General features: G+C 35.5%; 1 protein-coding gene across 1 annotated transcript; it reads left to right on the forward strand.

Annotated features, from left to right (window-relative positions):
- Positions 1-5,197: 5,197 nt before the first annotated feature.
- Positions 5,198-5,542, forward strand: LOC127242870 (histone chaperone ASF1-like). Its single transcript, XM_051262580.1, has one exon. It carries the CDS (start codon positions 5,198-5,200, stop codon positions 5,540-5,542), a length of 345 nt encoding a protein of 114 aa, XP_051118537.1.
- The last annotated feature ends 15,142 nt before the right edge of the window (positions 5,543-20,684 follow it).

Here is a 20,684-nt window from a genome sequence, read left to right on the forward strand (position 1 = left end):
AAAATAAGAGTATTTTATTTTTAAGGTAAGAAAAAGTATAAAAAGTTATATTTTTTACTAAAAAAAAAAGAATAAATTTAGATGACAACCAAAAGAGAAAAAATAAAAATAAATTTGAATGACATAGAAAGTAGTACTTTTAAAAATATATATTATTATAAACGAATAGTGTGAAATTTTTTTACTATTATACTTTAGAAGTGCCTTTTAAGTTTTGTATTGATTTGAAAATCGTAAAAATTTGAAGTTAAGTTGAAGTTGCCATAAGGGCTCATTCACTTACAGATACTCTATATTATTTTAAATAAAAATATATATTATTTTTTGGTAGAATATTTAAAATAATATTCACCCAATAAAAATAAAATATATTTTATAGTAATATTACGAAAATATATATATATACACATACTCGAATGTATATAATACATATTTCATATATTCATAAAAACTCAATAAATTTAATACAAATATTATTTTTATATTATATTATATTATATATATATATATATATTTTCACATCTTATATAAAAATTACAATTCAAACTAAGAAACTAAACAACCATGAATGTGTTCTTTTTGTATTTTTTGGTGTATGTACATGTTTTTTAAATTAGATTTGAATAATTGTGTCAGTAATATAAAACTAATACTCCATTTCATGTCAATACAATAGTCTTGTTTAATTTTTGTCCGTCCCAAAACAATAGTCTCATTTTCATAAATAATCATATCATTGTAAAACTACATTTATTTTTTTATTATTGTTACACAATTGTGACTACTTTTTATACTAATATACTCACAAGGGCAAAAAAATCTTTTACCCGTATTTTTTATCCATTACCAATAAAATATCAATATTACTTAAATACCATGTCAAATACAACCTAGATTATAATTTTGCAAAGGAAAGAGTATCATATTGAGTTATTAAGGGTCTGTTGTGTTTGTTTGAGGGTTTGGATTTTGAGTTGGGATTTGAATAGTAAAAATTTTGAATTTGAATAGTTGTATGATGTGATATAAATAGGTGTTGATGTGATGTTTTGAATGTAAAATTGATTTTTAGTATAATATAAAAAATGAAAAATAGGTGTTTGATTTGATGTTTTTGGGGGAAAAAAATTGGATGAATAGTGAAAATCCACCAAAATCCTTCAAACAAACAATTATAAAATTACTGTACAGTTATTGTTGTACGACAAACTCCTCCTTACCTGACAAGGGCTGCAGGTTGCAGCTCTAGCCTTTTTTATTTTTTTACAAATATAAAAGATAAAAAACTTGCAAGGCCGTGTAAAAATTCAGCAAATCAATTATTTGATTAATATAATAATTATAGTTTAATAAAATAGATACAATATATATAATTTTATAGAGAATAAAATTTTATATTATAAAAATAAATAAAATTTAAAATATTTTTTTCATTTCAATGTAATTGAATATTTTTATTAGTAATACAATATTTAAAGAAATAATATTTAATTAGTTAATAATAATTAATTATAATATTATTTTTATGTAATTAATAATATTAATAATTTTATAAATAAATTTAATATATATAATTAAAAAATTAGAATATGTATTTAAATATTTAAAAATTCTATTACAATAAAAAAATATAAAATATGAATATTGTTTTGTAGAGAATAAAATTTTATGTAATAAATAATTAATATAAACTAATTTTATAAAAGATGATGTGTTTTAAATGTAGATAAAAATAGAGTCATTAGAATGGATTGAGTCCGTCGAGTTGGCCCGTCCCGCCTCACTTTTAAAGATGGTTGAGTTGTGATTTTTTAAGCCTGTTAAAATGCTGGCCTAAACGGGCCAACCCATGCAGGCCGTGGGTTAAAAGTGGATTAGCCCGCAGACCAAATAAATATAATAATTAGTACTCACGTCTCAATTAAATGTATTTTTTTTACAATTCTTTACTGTCACGTTAAAAAATTATAATAAAAATAATTAAATATTAATATCATAATATATTATAATTTTATATAAATTGCAAATATACCATTATAAATATAATTAATTTATAAATAACGTACAAAAAGTAAAAAAAAAATATCAAATAATATTGTACACGTTATTTAATAATAACATATTATTATTTTTAATCTACTGATAAAAATTATTTTTAGTTAAGATAAATAAACTAAAATTTATATTATCATTAGCTTAAGTAAATTAATCAGTGTTGCCTACACATTGTTTTTCTTATCTAACTTTGTTATCAATGTCACTCTTAGTTGTTTCGATTTTTTATCATTTATTTTATTCGTCTTTTATTTTGTTGTTTTTATAATTGTTTTATTCTATAATCTATTCACAAATTTCATAAAATTAATTATGATTTATTTTTAAAATATTTATTATTATTAATTTTTTAAATACACTAACTAATAATATTTAGAATTGTTAATTTTTATATTTGTTATTTATTTTAAAATATTTATTATTTAAGTTCTATAATAAAACTAGTTTTAGCTATTTTTAATTAGGAAAATATTTTTAATATAATATTTTTTTAAATGTTTTTAGAAAGTCTGTGGGCTAGCCTGCTTATCTCGCCACCCGTTGGTGGGTTGGGTTGAATTGATGAAATTTTGATCCGCTCCGCCGGGTATTGATCCGCAAACAACATGTTTATTTGGAGTTATGGTGGGCTGTGGACCAATCTACCCCGCTAATTCGTTTTGATAGGTCTAGATAAAAATATTAATTTTTCAGAGGGGATAGAAATAAATGAGTTTAGCGTGTTCGACATGATTTATGATGTTATACGTTATGTAGTTAAAATAGAAAAGTGTAACAAACAAAAATGAAAAATATCAATTGTTATAACATGGTAAGAATATATATTTAGATATAGTATAAATTCATACTCAGATCATACAATTATTGCTTTTTAAAATTAAATTTAATACACATTTATATTATTATATTTATTACCCATAAAAATTAATACATATAAAAACTCTCAAAACTGAAACTAAATCTACACATAAAAAACACACACAAATTCAAACATATCTTAAAAATTTCAAATTAAATCCAAACTCAAACTTAATTTTTTCAAACCATTAATAAAGAAACACACCCTAACTTTTTATAAAGGGAGTGCTGGACTAAAATTCCTCTCAGTTTAATGTAGTTGCAATTCAGTCCCCATTGTAAATTAATTGGACTGTAGTTCCTATTTTATGGATTAGATATGTTATAAATTCCTTTTTGTATTTTCCACTCAATCACCGTTGTATATGCAACATGTACTTACGATTGTTTAATAAATACTTCCAATTTTATAATATATACATACATTACCTTATGCTCTACCCTCATTATACGATTAGATACTTCAATTTAAATACCACACACCTTATTTTGTGATTTTTTTTTTGAAAAAAGAAAGAAAATACGCACGATTTAAGAGCTGAAACCTCCCATAATTTTCCTCACTCCCCGTCTAAGCCCTAGTTCTTTAAGAAAATCGACCTCGCGAACCTCTCGACGATCAAGCAGAAACACATTCGTTTATCGAAATGGTGAGGGAAACAGCCAACCCTCCGCGATCCCCCAAGACTAGTTCAAAAAGGTAAGTGTCTGGTCGAAGGCCCTTTCGATTTATGATTTTGTTGACAATCAAATTTTATAACGTAGTTTATTTGATTATTTGGGGTAGAAGCCTTGGTCCTATGTTTCTATGTCTCTGTTCGGTGATGAGGAGCCCTGGGTGTTCGGTGTTGTGTTTGTTCAATGAGTTTGAAATTGTTCGAATTTTTGGCTAGGAAACCCGGTTCGGTGTCCTATTTTGGCACCGATTTTGGGTGATTTTATCTGTTTTATCTTTGATTTTGTTAATTTTAGAGATGTATATTTTCTTTAGTTACTCGAAGTTGCATATTTTAGTTTTTTTGTTGGATTGTTCGGTAATTAGTCATATTTGTTGGTTGACAAATGCGGTATTATTAGGTACCAGGAGTTTCATTTGTTTGGTCTAATTTGCTAAGTAATATACCTGTAAAGGAGTATTGTATACTCGAAATATGTTTTTACGTACTCCTGATAAATTGTGATAAACTTTTAACTAAATTATAGATTTGGATAATGTGGACTGATGAAATTTACTTACAAGCTAGGGAATGAGTAAAAATCGGTAATCAACCGATTTGCATTACCATTCTTCCACAACGAGGTGGGGAAACTCAAGCAACACATGATGGACGAACACATCACAACCATCTCAATGACTCAGTTCGGGCATTTTTGGAACTGTCCGAAGATGAAGTTTATGTGGCACCGCCTTCTTGCCCTCGTTAATAACTTTGGTTCGGAGTCTACGTGGTTCAAAATCGGAACTGACATTGAGCTGCAATTTGAAGTTGAGGAATATTTTGTAGCCTTGGGATTACATGAGAAAGGAGTCTACGTGATGGACAACACATCTGTCGAAAGTGAATGGTTTATTTGGATTTTTGGGAGCAAGCTGCGTTCTATAACCCGTGGCGAGGTGTTGTAGAAGCTGCGTGAGGCTCTATTGCAGGGGTTGGAGCCTCTATCTGTTGTGGATGTTGCTCGTCTCTTTAGTTTGCTTATTTTTGCAAATATTTTATTTTGTTCTACGAATTATTCTGTACCCATTTTTTTTTTTTGTTACCGTATGTGGATGACCTGACTGCGATTGGTGACTATGCGTAGGAACCTGCAAGTCACCGATATCTCTTGAAGTCTATAAGCGACTTTAAGTTCAGAAAGAAATATTTGACAGGTTGCACAGTCGGTTTGTTGGTAAGCAACGTAATATCGGATTTGTTAATTTTTTCTACTTATTTTTGTATATTGCAAAATATGTCTATTACTATTATTGTTGGCAGTAATGAGATTATTATTATGTGCAGGCTTGGTTCAATGAAAGAGTCCTAACTTTGGACAAGGCAAGGTGCCTTCCGAAGGTACCGCGACTCTTTCGGTGGCTGAACAGCCTTGGTCCGATGTCCATGGTTCATGCAGTGACTGAATTTTCATCCTTGAAGCAGTCAGATATTTAGGAATTTTATCGAATAGGCACCGAATAGAAGTTTGTTCGTGCAATTTGCCATGCTTCAGAGGTAAATGCATTATTCAATGTTGCTACCATTGTAAATGGATAAAATAATTTCTTATATGACATTATTAAAATATGCTGCAAGAAGTAGCTCAGAAAATTGCGGCATTGAAGGTGGAGCTGCGGAAGAAAGACGCTGCAATTGCGAGACTTGTTCGTAAATTGCAAAGAGCTAGAGCTGGTGTTGTCGATGACGACAGTGAAGGTGAGTGCGAGGATGAGAGTTATTGTGACGAGGAGGGTGACGCAAACTATGGGGAGGAGATAGCAGACCGGATGGATGTGGCGTTAGAAAGGAAACAATTGCACGAGGATGAGGAAGATCAGACCGAGAAGGATTCGGAGGAAGAGAAGCACGGTGAGGAGGATGAGAAGCAGGCCGACGGGAAGGAGAAACATGGTCTGGAGGAGAAGAAGTAAACTGAGGATGAGGAGAGTCAGGCTGAGGAGGATCCCGACGAGGTAGCGGAAGAGCGAGTGAATACCGAACGACGAAGCAAAAACAAAATGGACATTCTTTTTGCCCAAATTGATCCGATAAACAAGTCAGATGATGAAGGGGTTGGTAGCCTGCAAGAGTTTAACCAACTGATGGCCATTGTTCCGAATATTGCACCGCAAGATGTCAAGGTAAGTTAATTAATATAGTAAGTACATTTTGTAGGTAATAGTTGTCTATCTGTTGAATGATTGTTTGCTCTGTTGAAATCGTAGCCGGCCGATGAGTCCGGCGTAAGACTTGTAGCAGGGCCGCAGATTCACCAATTGTACGTGTTGTAATGACATGTAAGGAGCGGAAGAGAAAAAAGAAGCCTGAATTTGTGACACCTGTGTCGACACCGCGAATTAAGAAAGCCAAAAAATCACAGAGAGCAAAAGGAAAGTCAGCGGCCGACGTCAATAATGAGCAGGTACGTAGTTTGATACAAATATCAGTCGTCTGGCTTAAAATACTTCGGAAAGATTCTTAAATACCCAGTGTTTTTGAGTTAATACTTGTACAATAAATAAAGATACCTACAAAAACATGATTATCTTCATTGTTGGTTCATGAACCATTTGTCGTCGGCGACGATGGGGACTTGGATGCTACCGTTGGAGCAGACCCTGAAGTACAAAAGTGGGAGAAATATCGCAATAACGACAGGTACTGTGGGAAGGGTACCTTATCTGAGGATGAGATGAACACCATTGAACAATTTCTCGCATCATTCGCCGTCCGGTATTGCTATTCACTATTACGGCTTTATATATTTTTCTCAATTGATATTTTTATCTGTTTGCGGCTATCATTTTGTAGGGACACTGTATGGTAGCAGGGCATCGTGTCCATCTCGTCCGATGCCGTTCTAGAAATACTGTTTGTCGAAGCTGTGAAAGGCGAATTGATCGACGCGTACTTACATCATCTATGCAGCAGTGAATACCAGATCCAACACAATCCGCAGGTGCGGTGTGGTTGTGTGCCATGGTTCGTAGCGGTGAGTATTCTATTTGGAATTTATACGGTTAGTATTACAAATCACACCGTTATTATTGCTTTGGTTGCTTTGTTTGATTTTCAAAAAGCTGTGAACAACGTGCTATCACGACCAAGTAGGGGAGCGAAAAAGCCGACCATCAATAGGGGTAATGTGCTCGCGTTTATCAACTCGCTGCAAGTGACCGTAGGCCAAGAGATTGCCGAAATCATGGACAAAATTCGATCTGGGTTCGGGTACATATTTCTACCAGTACACACCTGGTTTCACTGGCATCTCTGCATATTGGATACCGTCAATCGAATTGTGATAGAGTGTAACCAATGCGCGCCCCCTTCGGCCAGGGGAATGCAAAGAAATTGGTACATCTGTGGAATAATTATAATTAATTGTCTATGGGTAGACTGAATTCCTTAATAAAAGAGTAACTTTATTTGTGCAGACGCAATTTTTATCGTTGTACATGAACGCGGCACAACTATGGCCTATGGTCAGCGACATGCCCGAATACATTAGATGTCGACACCAGGGTGAAACGCTAGACTGTGGACCTTTAGTCTGCATGTTCGCAGAGTGTTATGCGCTGGCGGGTCCAGATGTCAATCTCGTGGGCGTCCTCGGCGAGGACTTTGGCGATGTCAAGAGCTACCGAGGCACGATTGCGGCGAGGATATTAGAAGGTCCCCCATCAGATTCGTAGACCCCGATGGAAATATAGGGCAGGTTAACACATGTAATGAATTTAGATTGATTTGGGAAGTTGTTGCATTGTGTGGCGAGGTTATGGAATTGTTTAATGTTTTCAATTTGGATTGATCTGGTAAGTTCTTGTGTTGTGTGGCGAGATGATGGAATTGGTTAATGTTTTCAATTTGGATTGATTTGAGAAGTTCTTTCCTAGTTAGGGCGAGGTGATGGAATTGGTTAATGTCTTTTATGTGGATTGTTTTGGGAAGTTCTTGCCTTGTGTGACGAGGTGATAGAATTGGTAAATGTCTTTTATGTGGATTGATTTTGGAAGTTCTTGCCTTGTGTGGTGAGGTCATGGAATTGGTTAATGCCTTTTATGTGGATTGATTTGGCAACTTCATTATATACCTGCGTTCTGTATCGATACCCATTGATAGCTTTTATGTGCCTACGCTAAACTAGTATGTACTTCCATTTATATATTACATGCTCCAGTCACCTATGTTTTTTAGATCGGCCTTTTCTTTTGCACTGATCACTGAAATAGTGTTCACTTTGAATAAGTTAAACCGTGTCGGCGTTTCTCGTGAAACCCTATTGGACGGCATATTTTAATCGACCGGTGAAACTGCAAGGGTTTGCCCGTTAATTGAAATAAAACACTATGAAAACAACATGATAATATAACAACAAAATATTTGTGCGGGACATGGGTGTCTGGTAATTGCGTGTATGCCAATGTCTAATCAACAATTATAAGTCCATATTATAATAAACTATTTCCTGCAGAGTGCTAAACAACACGTGGTTACTGTGGTGTGCTACTAAAACAGATACCCGCGTACGCAATCTGTGTACCTCGTTCAGATGCATACATAACGAAGTTATTAATACAAATACCCTATATTATCTATTATGTACCTACGACAATAGCTTTTATACTTCCGTTATGATTTCAAATGCTCTGGTAACTTGTGGGTGGGGACTCGGCCTTTTCTCTTGAAATATTCACCAAATGAAGCTAAGAGTGTATTGGCTTAACTATGGTAGTGTTTCTCGTCAACTTCATAATATTGTATGGCGTCTTTTAGGCCGCAGATAAAACTTACAGTGTTTACCCGTTAATTGAATTAAAACACAATGGAATAGACATGATAATATAACCACAATATAGTTGTGTGGCACGTGGAAGTCTGGTACTTAGTTGTGTGCCGAGTTTTGATCAATACTACACCTCCAAGTTATTACACGGTAATACAATTTAAATACTGTAGAAACAACATAAGATCTGGTTTGTACTCGGACCACAACCTTTATATGTTGGAATCATTAATGTATATACCCTCTGCAAGTTACTGCATACTTAAAACAACCGTGACATTATACTTCCTTGCGATTGTGTATGCCCTGGTTACCTGTGGCTGGGGAAATGGTCTTTATTTTTTTACTTGAAATAGCATGTATTTACTACTGATGGTTAAAGAAGGCATCAACAAATACCTAAGTTGTATGACATGTGTAGTTGGTTAGTATGGCGAGTTTAATACAAGCTAGACTATTTTATATATGGTTCAGTCCTATTCGTGTACGTGGTTACGATGTGTAAGAAGTGGTTGCACATAGCAACAACGACGAGATTTAATCAACAACTATAACTCTTAGTAATAACCAAAAAATAGAATATAAATTCATTCTAAACAATTAGATATTACATTAACCATCCGTCCCTACAGAGCTACATCATCAAATGCCTCAGCACATAAAAAATATACCTACAGAATATAACTACGAACCTCCACAACTTCATTATATACCTGTGTGAGAGGGCTACATACCACTTACTACGGCAAATAAGTTAGCGGATCCAACCGGTTATATCCTAGAGACACAAAAAATAATTATAATATACCTATTGAATACATACCTACTGTCTTAATATATACTCTTGGAAGTCAAAAAGATATACAATGAAAAACATGTTCGCTAATCTATTCGTTGCTTGCAACTTCTTCTATTATGTCCCAGACACCCACAACGACCACATTTTCGTGGATTCTTTACCTGTTGGGACTCGAATCGTCGCTTCTTTGGCCAGCCTGGTTAGACGAACGATGGAGGAGGGTGAATTCGGTCCGCTTGAATTTCAACAATCACGTCCATATCATGCATCAGTACGGGATTTATTGTTCCTAGTATGTTTTTCTGTAGCATTCAATGCTATAGCAAAGATCGCAAAAATCATAAATTGATATATTGCATTTTTCAATGCAAGCGCAGGAATGCTTGCAAGACAGTATGAACATTTTCCATTCTCGACACAAGCATTTTCGCGCCTCCAAATCGACTGCGTATCTTTCATTACAATCTGTTACCTCGAATACAGTTCTAGAGGATGAGTTGCACTGTAGCCGTCGAGATGCCATGTACGATAGTGCCAACTTACTTTCCTGTTTTGGATAGAGCTTCCCGTGCATTATCTCCCACTTTTCGCGGCGTTCATTCATCATTACCATCATTTACCTTTTAATGGTATCCAACATCCCAACGAATGGCATTGACCTCGCGGATCTCACCCAGCTATTCCATGACTCAGCAATTTTATTATTTGATATTTCCCAACGAGTGCCTCTGAATATTGAATTTGCCCAACATTTAGGGTGTGATTGGGTAATGAAGTCCCGGGCCAATGGCATCGATTCGACCACAGAGCTAATGTGGTTTTTGAAATCTCTCCTCAACAGAGCATATGCGGCCTTGTTGAAGACAGCAATCCATCGTTTCTTATTATGCATTGGGTATCTCCCCGCATAACCTAAAAAAAGATATTTCTTAGCTGATCATAACTATTGGTGTTCATTAAAAATTAATATTGACGTACATATACCTAGGTACGGAAGTTGTCCACTAGGTATCAGAGACAGTACGTATGATGTGCTCCCGGAAAGACGCACGGGATTGACTTTAGTAAACCTGAGTGCCGATCCGAGAAGAATGTGTACTGTTTCCAATCTGTACGTTCCTCACATTCTAAAATAGTTCGTAGCTTCCAGTAAACCACTTCCAATTTTCATCATTTTCCGTAGACACCGCTGCAAGTCAACAAATAAGAACACAAATAACTACAAATTTTTCCGGCGTACGAGGGTACATACGTGCCTAAAGAGAGCATACCGGAATGCTTTAAGGGTATTCGAAACAATATTGCAGGTAAATATTTAACAAACAAGAGATCGTATGGATAACAACAGACACAAACAACTATACCTAGCATTCTAACAAAATGACACCCGTAGCTAATATCAAATTACGTACCAGAAAATGCTAAACATCCCATCATCCCCATATACTGCGATTGCACTTAGCAGACACCCTTTGTGCTTGTTTTATATGTGCGTCCTATCAAGAAAGAGTAGGGCCTGCAAACCCTCATAAAACCCAGCCGGCATGCACCTAAACAAACAAAAAGGAGCTGGAAACGTTTGGTTGTCTGCTCAACTTCGCAGTCTACAATACTTTCCGGATTTGACTCTCGAAGTGCATGACAGTACCACGGAAGTTGTGAAAAACTATCTCTACCTCCACCATTAATTGCCCTCATCGCATTCTTCTTGCCACACCATGCTTTATGATATTTCACGTCAATCCCATAATCAGTTTGGATATGCTCCCGGATGTCGGATGCCTTATACGCTGGCATAGAGCGTATCTTATCTTTGTAGACTTAAAAAATCCAATTCGCATCGGCTGCTAGTTGATCTCTTGATTGCAATAGACTTAGAGTACATGTGTGATGTAAATAGCACTACGAATGCTGAATGACGCATCATGAGCATGGAAGGATGCATAAATACGCCAACCACAACCTTTGTCGATGCACACCGCAATAATTTTGCTCGAATAATTCTTTTGGTACTTGAAGTGTTTCTGAGTTGCAATAGAATAATTCTTCAATAACTTTCTAAACTCCTGCGGTCCCTTAAATGTTTGACCTTCCTCGACAATGTATCTCTGCATTGAAATTAGACTAGTACTTTCGTCGGGAATAAAGATACCACCTGTGCCATCTTTGTTCAATACTTAACATTCGGCCTCGCCCCTGCATTACAAATACAATAAAAAGAATAAATATTCTGTCATATGTAAGTAGTTCTAATTCTATATGGTAATAAATCTTTTCTTCGTAAATAGAAAAACATGGGTACCCATCTTACTCAATCAAGTATGTCCACGGTGTATACGGTTACCGATTATGACATCCAGGGTATTTAAAAGAACAACTGCATCTATTCACCGCAGCAAGCTACATGATGCAGTAAATACCACGGGCTACGAAAATTTCAACGCATCGATCATGGTACACCTACCTAAATCGGATTGCTAGAGGATATTGACAGTGGCATGTAAAGAAGGAGTGAACATCTTTAAATACCTTCAAGACGTTATATCCCCACTACATATCTTTACAATCTCTTCAGTGGTTCGTTTTGCACCGCGCTACTACAAAATCGCGGAGGTGAATACTTACTACCTACAAACAACATCGCAACATATACCACGGTATTGTTGTATGCCAATATTATGAAAGAATTATTACTAACGTAACCGATAAACAAAAGGTAGGTAGCTTCTTACCAATATATCAAAATTCAAGGTATATGCATCATACTAACTAAAAGTTTGTGTATAAACAACATGCTTTCAAATGTGTTGAACATGAATATATAAGCGCTTACAAGCTGCATTCTTTCATAAAGCACAGTTGTGACTGCATTCTATAACAAAGTTGAGAATAAAGACTACTTAATTACAAAAGATGAGTAACGTACCTGCGTCCAACCGTGCTTCGGAGAGGCACGCTCTGGTGCTCGCTCCTACACCGTGCAATCATATCCACAAACATTACCTTTAACAAGATATGCATTCTCTACATATTGGCAACATCATCGTCACACAATAACGCCACGTAGCTTTTCTGAATAGGTGCAATATATTGGAGTTTTACCACCTCAATACTCACCTTATTCCATCTTTTCGATAGATTCCGGTAAAGATACTCCAGCGTAGTGCCTTCTTCTAAACCAATTACATGTGCTCACCTTCGTACGAACATATAATTAATAATTTCAGACTACTTTGCTCCATGTCCATCGGAACCTAACGATCCAATTAATGGATGTATGAGCTATATTATGTCGTATTAGCGATTAGACAATCTTACACAAAATACACTAAAATCATATGGTCTTACGGAATTCTAGTAATGTCTTGATTCTCAATAGCAACAAATACCCATTTCACAAAATAAATATTACCCCTAAACCCTAAATAACAACTGAGTTAATTATCAAAATCACCAAAAATAATATCCAAACATTTTCTTCCAAATAAAAATTTTCCAAACTAATCCAATAGATATCGATACAAAAACACACCTGGTAAATCTAATTTCACCGGAGAACAAGGAAGACGGGCCACTGCGGGGGACGATCCAAGGACGGTAACCGTGGACCCAGGCCAACCAGAGAGCAGTGTCGACTTGGAGATTACTGGTGACAGCTTTTGGGAGTTCTTCGATCGAATCAACCGACCGCCGACGACAGGGAACTGGAGCCGGAGAGTGCCCTAGGGAGTTTTTCAATCGAACCGGACAACAACCGGCGATGTAAAGGATATGAGAGAAGTGAACCTTACCTGTGCGGGATGTGGCTTTCGAGCTCACGGAAGAGGACAACGGATTGAGAAGAATTTTTTGTGCGAAGAGAAATAGAACGAAGAAAAAAACAAAGAGGGAGGAAGAAGAATAAAGAAGAAAAAATGAGGGAACGCAGACAAATGTACATTGATTAAGGACTGAATCCCAAATCAATATGATGTGGAGGGATTTAAATCCAATTCACCTTTTTATAAAACTGATATATTTTATATATTTTATAAGTCTAAATATTATATTTCTTTGTAATATTAATATGATAATATCTCAAATTTTTTTATTAACATACCCAAACATTTCACGTTTTGCAATAATTAAAAACAAAATACCTAAAACTTTCTAAAAACATTAAAATAACACAGCCCTAACTTTTATTTGATTTGTGATGTTTGCGTGTGTATTTTGTATTTGTATTTTTTATTTAAATAATAATTTGATTTAATATTTTTGTTGAACACAAAAAATAATAATAAATAAGGCAGTAGGATGCTGGATAGGTCTGAATATAAGCCAAACGGCCCCTGAAGTCGGGCAAAAGAAAGTCGGACAAGGAAGGATGATTGGCCGATACGGAGGTCAGACAGGACAAAGTCGGGCACAGAGATCGGGTGTAATAAGGTCGTGTGCGGAGCCCAGGCGTGATAAGGTCGGGCAAAACAGAAGTATCGGCAGACGCGGAGGTCCGTCAAGATGAAGGTCGGGCAAAGCAGAAGTATCGGTAGATGCGGAGGTCTGTCAAGATGATAGTCTGTTGAACCAGTTGTCCATCTAAGAAGATAAGACAAATAGAGCTGGTCGGTTGGTTCGCTGTCAGATGGTCCATAGTCGGTTGGCCTGAGGTCGGTCGAAAGAGGAAGTCGGACGAAGAAGGTCGGCTGGTACTGAGGTCGGTCGAAAAAGGAAGTCGGGCGAAGAAGGTCGGCTGGTACTGAGGTCGGTCGAAATAGGAAGTCGGGCGAAGAAGGTCTGCTGGTACTGAGGTCGGTCGAAACAGGAAGTCGGGCGAAGAAGGTCGGCTGATACTGAGGTCGGTCGAAACAGGAAGTTGGGCGAAGAAGGTCGGCTGAAACTGAGGTCGGTCGAAACAGGGTCTGTTAATTGGTCGCCTACTTAAGTAAACAGTAGTTCAGTCGCTTGGTTGGGGCGACCATTAAATCGTCTGGTGATTCGTTGTTCAGCTGATTGGAGAAATCATTTGGTGGTTGCTAGAGGTTATTGCTTGGGCTGTTGAGTAGTCGGTCGGGACCAGCCGCCCATTTAAGGCGGTGAGGTCTTCAGAGGCGGTCGGCCGAGACAGTTGATTGTTGTAACTGGCGCGAGCGGTTGGTGAGTCGGTTAACACACGTGTTGACAGAAGAGGACTTTCTGGGCGGTTGACAACGGTTGTTGTAACCGACTAGACGGCGGTTCAAACCGTTTGTTTAAAGGGTTTTAAATAGATCTGTTCCTGACCTAAGAAACCATCTTCAATCGACATCAAATTCAAGATAATCGTCTTTGGGGATCACCACTTTATTTTCCAGTCTGTATTTTGTATTTTCCTATTTTATTTATGTATTCTACAGTGTTTAGAGATTCCTAATATCAGACACTAATTATATCAAATTCGAAGATAATTTTCTATTTTCGGGTTTTACTTTTTATTGTTGAAAAAATACATCAACAATTTGGCGACCACATTGGGAGAAAGGCAAGATTGCTGATCCTACATCAAGCGAGAATTTTATACGACTGAGGTCCGGCTGAATCATTAGAAGGATCCATATGGCAGGTTCACAGCCCCAAGTTGCTTCAACACCAGTGGGGGAAACAATTTCACCACCCGCTATGCCGAATGCAGGGGAAGCACCACAAGTACCTGCCGCCGATTGGGTGTCTTATGTTCAACAATTGAACAATCAACATAATGTGGCTAAGCAAAACATGTTGCGTGAACAACAAATGTTGCGTGAGCAACAAAACCTTATGCAAAATATGCTATATCATGCGTTATCAAGGGTTACTCTGCAACCCACCCAGACACCGCCAGAATTATCACCATCCAGATTTCAAGCAAATTTTGCAGGGCCTTCATATGTAGACAGCACTCTGCCAAGTGCCACTACTAGGGTTGACAGGGAAAAAACTCCTCTAACATACCCAAATAATGTTCTATTAGATGTCAGAGCCGAACCAGCCTTTTCTAGGGAAGAGAGGTTGAGGGAACAGACTCATAATCCCATTCCAACCAAACCAGCCTTCTCTAGAGAAGAAAGGTTGGAGGAACAGGCCCATAATCCCATCTCAGCCGAGCCAACCGTCACCAGAGAAGAAAGATTGGGGGGACAGGCTCACAATCCCATCCCAGCCGAGCCAACCGTCCCCAGAGAAGAGAGGTTGGGGGGACAAACCCATAATCCCATTTTGGTTCGATCCTATTCAACCTAGAGTGGATCCGGAAGACACCGCTCAAGTTCCGCGGGTGCATTTTTGAATGAATCCGCAAACGATGAATAGGCCGGCATATCAAAGACCTTTTCCAGAAAGGATCATTAACGATTTTCCTCTCCCAAGAAATTATCAACCGCCGGACTTTCATAATTTTTCAGGAGAAGACAGTTCCTCCACCATAGAGCATGTGGGTCGGTTCACAGCACAGTTAGGAGAAGTCGGTAATAACCCTTTTTATAAACTGCAACTATTTGGTTTGTCTCTTACCAGGACAGCTTTTTCATGGTTTGTAAATCTGCCACCTGGGCAAATACAAACCTGGGAAGGTTTAGAGATGACGTTCCATGCTAGATTCTTCAACCCTTTACCAGCCGTCTTTCTTTCCGATTTGTTGGAAATGAAACAATGTCCAGAAGAGTCAGCCTCACAGTTCATCAAAAGGATACGATTGATGAAAGGACGATGTCCTACAGTAATCAATGAAAAAGAAATGACCAATTTAGTGGTTTGTAATATGCATGTTCGGTTGAGAGAGGCACTCACTGCTCACGATGTGGAAGATCTGACAAGTCTCGCATCCAAGGCAGGGAGGTTAGAATCCCTTTTTAGAAAAAATGATCACGACTTCCGTCAAGGGGGAGGTGCTGAAGAAATGGTAGTGCAAGATCGACCAACGTGCAGGCCACCACCAGTCCGCGATAAATGAAGGTCGGGTCTGACGTAGCCTTGGACGATAGAGGTCGGATCCGAGGCTGACGTAGCCTCGGATGTTGGCGAACCCCTAAACATCACGAGAATTGACGTTTAGGAGTCTTGCGGAGGAGGCATATTGTTTAGCACAAAAAATAATAATAAATAATGGCAGTAGGATTCTGGATGGGTCTGAATATAAGCCAAACGGCCCCTGAAGTCGGGCAAAAGAAAGTCGGACAAGGAAGGATGATCGGCCAATACGGAGGTCAGACAGGACAAAGTCGGGCACAGAGATCGGGTGTAATAAGGTCGTGTGCGGAGCCCAGGCGTGATAAGGTCGGGCAAAACAGAAGTATCGGCAGACACGGAGGTCGGGCAAAGCAGAAGTATCGGCAGACGCGGAAGTCTGTCAAAATGATAGTCTGTTGAACCAGTTGTCCATCTAAGGAGATAAGGCAAACAAAGCTAGTCGGTTGGTTCGTTGTCAGATGGTCCATATTCGGTTGGCCTGAGGTCGGTCGAAAGAGGAAGTCGGGCGAAGAAGGTCGGCTGGTACTAAGGTCGGTCGAAAGAGGAAGTCGGGCGAAGAAGGTCGGCTGATACTAAGGTCGGTCGAAACAGGAAGTCGGGCGAAGAAGGTCGACTGATACTGAGGTCGGTCGAAACAAGAAGTCGGGCGAAGAAGGTCGGCTGATACTGAGGTTGGTCGAAACAGGAAGTCGGGCGAAGAAGGTCGGCTGAAACCGAGGTCGGTCGAAACAGGGTCTGTTAATTGGTCGCCTACTTAAGTAAACAGTAGTTCGGTCGCTTGATTGGGGCGACCATTAAATCGTCTGGATGATTCGTTGTTCAGCCGATTGGAGAAATCATTTGGTGGTCGCCAGAGGTTATTGCTTGGGCTGTTGAGTAGTCGGTCGGGACCAGCCGCCCATTTAAGGCGGTGAGGTCTTCAAAGGCGGTCGGCCGAGACAGTTGAGTGTTGTAACTGGCGCGAGCGGTTGGTGAGTCGGTTAACACACGTGTTGACAGAAGAGGACTTTCTGGGCGGTTGACAGCGGTTGCTGTAACCAACCAGACGGCGATTCAAACCGTTTCTTTAAAGGGTTTTAAATAGGTCTGTTCCTGACCTAAGAAACCATCTTCAATCGACATCAAATTCAAGAGAATTGCTTTTGGGGATCACTACTTTATTTTCCAATCTTTATTTTGTATATTCCTATTTTATTTATGTATTCTACAGTGTTTAGAGATTCCTAATCTCAAACACTAATTATATCAAATTCGAAAATAATTTCCTATTTTCGGATTTTATTTTTTATTGTTGAAAAAATACAACAATTTTATATCAGTAAATATAGTCTATTTTTATTTTAAGAACGTAAGAAATAAATAGTAGAAAAATAGAAAACAAATTTGTGTGTTTGATCACCTTTATTATTTTTAGGTATTTTTGTTGTAAAGTATGATGAATCATAAAAGTATTGAGTTTGTTTATTTTGTATTTTTGTTTGAGGTATAATTTTTTATATAAACTATAAAGAAGTATGTAAATAATATAAAATATAGTAATATTTTACATTTTGATTTTGGAAGTAGTGTTTATATGTTCATATTTCATTAATATAATAATATCTTTGTTTTTTTTTAAATATATAATTTACATTTAATGTTAATTTTTATTAGATAATACTCTTTCCGTTTTAAACATCATGCAATATTTTTTTTTGTAAGTGTCAAACATCCTGCAATATTTTTAAAATAGAAAATAATTAATTATACTTAATATCTACCTCACACTTTATCTCCTCACATCATCCATATAAAAAAATAACATATACATTTCTCTCTCCATCACATCACTTAATTTCTAAATTATTCTACTTAATACTATTCATCTAAAAACTCGTGCAAAAAACAAATGTTACACCTAGTTTGGGACGGAGAGAGTAAAATATAGTACCGTATATTATATATATTGGAATCATGTTATAAAAATTACACTTAAACGAACAAAAACCCTAATATGTTATGTATTTTTGTTGAAGGTGTTTTTTTTTTTTTAATTTTATTATATATATATATATTATATATAGTATTTAAGGTAATATTTGTAAATATATATATACACTTAAAAAATACTATTGTAAGAGGGACAAACCAACGTAATCAAACCCAAATTACGTTATACTTATTTTTTTATTAATTAATACTAATATTTCTTTAAAATTGTTTCTCTTTCAACAATTTACGTTTCTTTAATAATAAAAAAAATAAATAAAATCCAAAAACACCAACAAGCATATCTTTTATGTTTTAAAGTTATGTTAATTTGTTGTGATGAATAAATCAAATTACGAAGATACACAATTAATGTTGTGATCCATAAAGTGTTGACAAATTGCAAATAGACCATTATTGATCTTAATTAAAAATGTGAAATTTAAATTTAATAGTCCAACCACCAACCGTTACGCAATTAATTATGACTACGACAACTTCAATTATCAAATTTATTATTTAGGACGGTAGAGACAATTTAATGGATTTCTTGTTATTACTATTATTTAATATAGGGAATTTGTCCTTAATGAATTTTTTTACTTTATTTTTTATTTTTATGATTTTCTATAAAATATAGAAGTGATTTTTTCTTATAGAACATTATATTCAAATTATTATTTAAATAGGTATAATCCGAACTAATTTTTTTAAATAAATATTTAACATCCAAATACATTATATATATTTATTGTTCTTTAAAAAATATACAATTTTTTTATTCGAATTAAAATATCACATTTAAAATTTTGTTTTATTTCATTATCAAATATATTTTTGGCCTATTTTTATCAAATTCTATATCAATTTTAGTTCTTATATTCTTATAGTTCAATTTAATATCTAATTATAATTTTCTAAAAAAAATTAATAAATATATATAATTTATCCAAATACATCATTATTATTTCATTGTTAAATTAGTTTATATTATTTGTATAAAAAAGTTTCCATCCAACTTGAGTCTAATTATATATATCCATTCAAATATTACATTTTCACACAAACCTAAACATTCAATTGTCAATGTTTTATATTATGCTTAACCAAATATACACATATAATCTTATATTTCTTACAATATTCGTTTATTAAAATATTATACATCACAAAAATTCAATTTCTTCTCATTATCTTGATTTCATAAAATATAATCTCCACGTCTCGCATTTATTATATATAATTAGTTTTGGCGTAAAATTTAAGAAATAATATTTCATCCCTCATCATTATCTTCTTATTTATTTTTGGTACAAAGATTTTAGTATATTAATATTTTATTGAATTATAGTACTAATGAAATATGTAAAAATAATTTTGACTGTTTTGTATAAATATAATAATGTGATGATAAAGTATGAATTTTTTTGTATATATTTGGTATAACTTTAATATAAAAGAAAACAACAATTTTGAATAGTCAAACTAAAATGGAAAAATGAAAATATTTTGAGTGGACGGAGATAATATTGTTTTAATTGTAATTGGCAATTAAATATAATATAAAAATAATTTTATCTTCAGTTACAGTGATGTGCTCCCGTTATCGTGCTGATTGGGTCAAATCAGCCTAATATTAATTTGACCCAATTAGCAAATTTTTATAAAGAAAATATCAAAATATTGATATAATATATAAGACATATTTGAATAAATCACTATATAATTACATGTATAAAAATATATCTGAATTTCAGTAAACTATCTTATGATTTCAACATAATAATAATTTGATTCAATCAATGCGTAGTCTTTTCAAGATTATGTACTCTTGTTGATCGTGAGCGCCAAGTCGTAACAGACATGAAAGCCCGAACCGACTATGATCTTGAGAAGATGCAAGATCAGTGGGAGAAGTACCGACCTAGCTTAGAGGACCTTATTGATGAAGAGCCAGAACTAATCCCTAATCACTGGAATGACGATTCTGACTCAGAAGAAAGCAATCATCTGCATGATTCAACATCTGATAATGAATGAACCCTTGTTAGGTTCGAACCCTTGGCAAATGGATTCTGAATAAATTTATTGTTTCATGCTTTCTTGTTATCTGAAAAGGCAGAAAAATACCTCTTCAGATATCTAGCATTAATACAGTCGTGTACCCTTTTACCTTCTTGATTTATAATAATAAAAGCACCATTTCCGATCTCCTTTTGAATTATGAATGGTCCCTCCCAATTCGAGGACCACTTTCCTAATTGATCAACCTTCTTATATGTTGGAAGAATAGTCTTCCAGACCAGGTCTCCTTCTTTGAATGTTCTGTAAAAGATTTTCTTTCCATAAATCTTGGCCCTGATCTCATTCTACTTTACAATTTGATCAATTGCATGAAGTCGATTGACATCCAAACTTTCCAATTGCTGCAGCATCAGTTGTTGGTATTCCTCAGTAATTTCATCATTGGCAAAGCTTGTGCGTCCAGATGAGACCTGCACTTCGGCTGGTAACACAGCATCTTGTCCAAAGGTGAGTTGATATGGTGAAAACCTTGTGG

The sequence above is a fragment of the Andrographis paniculata genome, unplaced genomic scaffold (assembly GCF_009805555.1).
Source record: "Andrographis paniculata isolate CXL003 unplaced genomic scaffold, ASM980555v1 Contig89END, whole genome shotgun sequence".
In the NCBI taxonomy this organism is placed as follows: Eukaryota; Viridiplantae; Streptophyta; class Magnoliopsida; order Lamiales; family Acanthaceae; genus Andrographis; species Andrographis paniculata.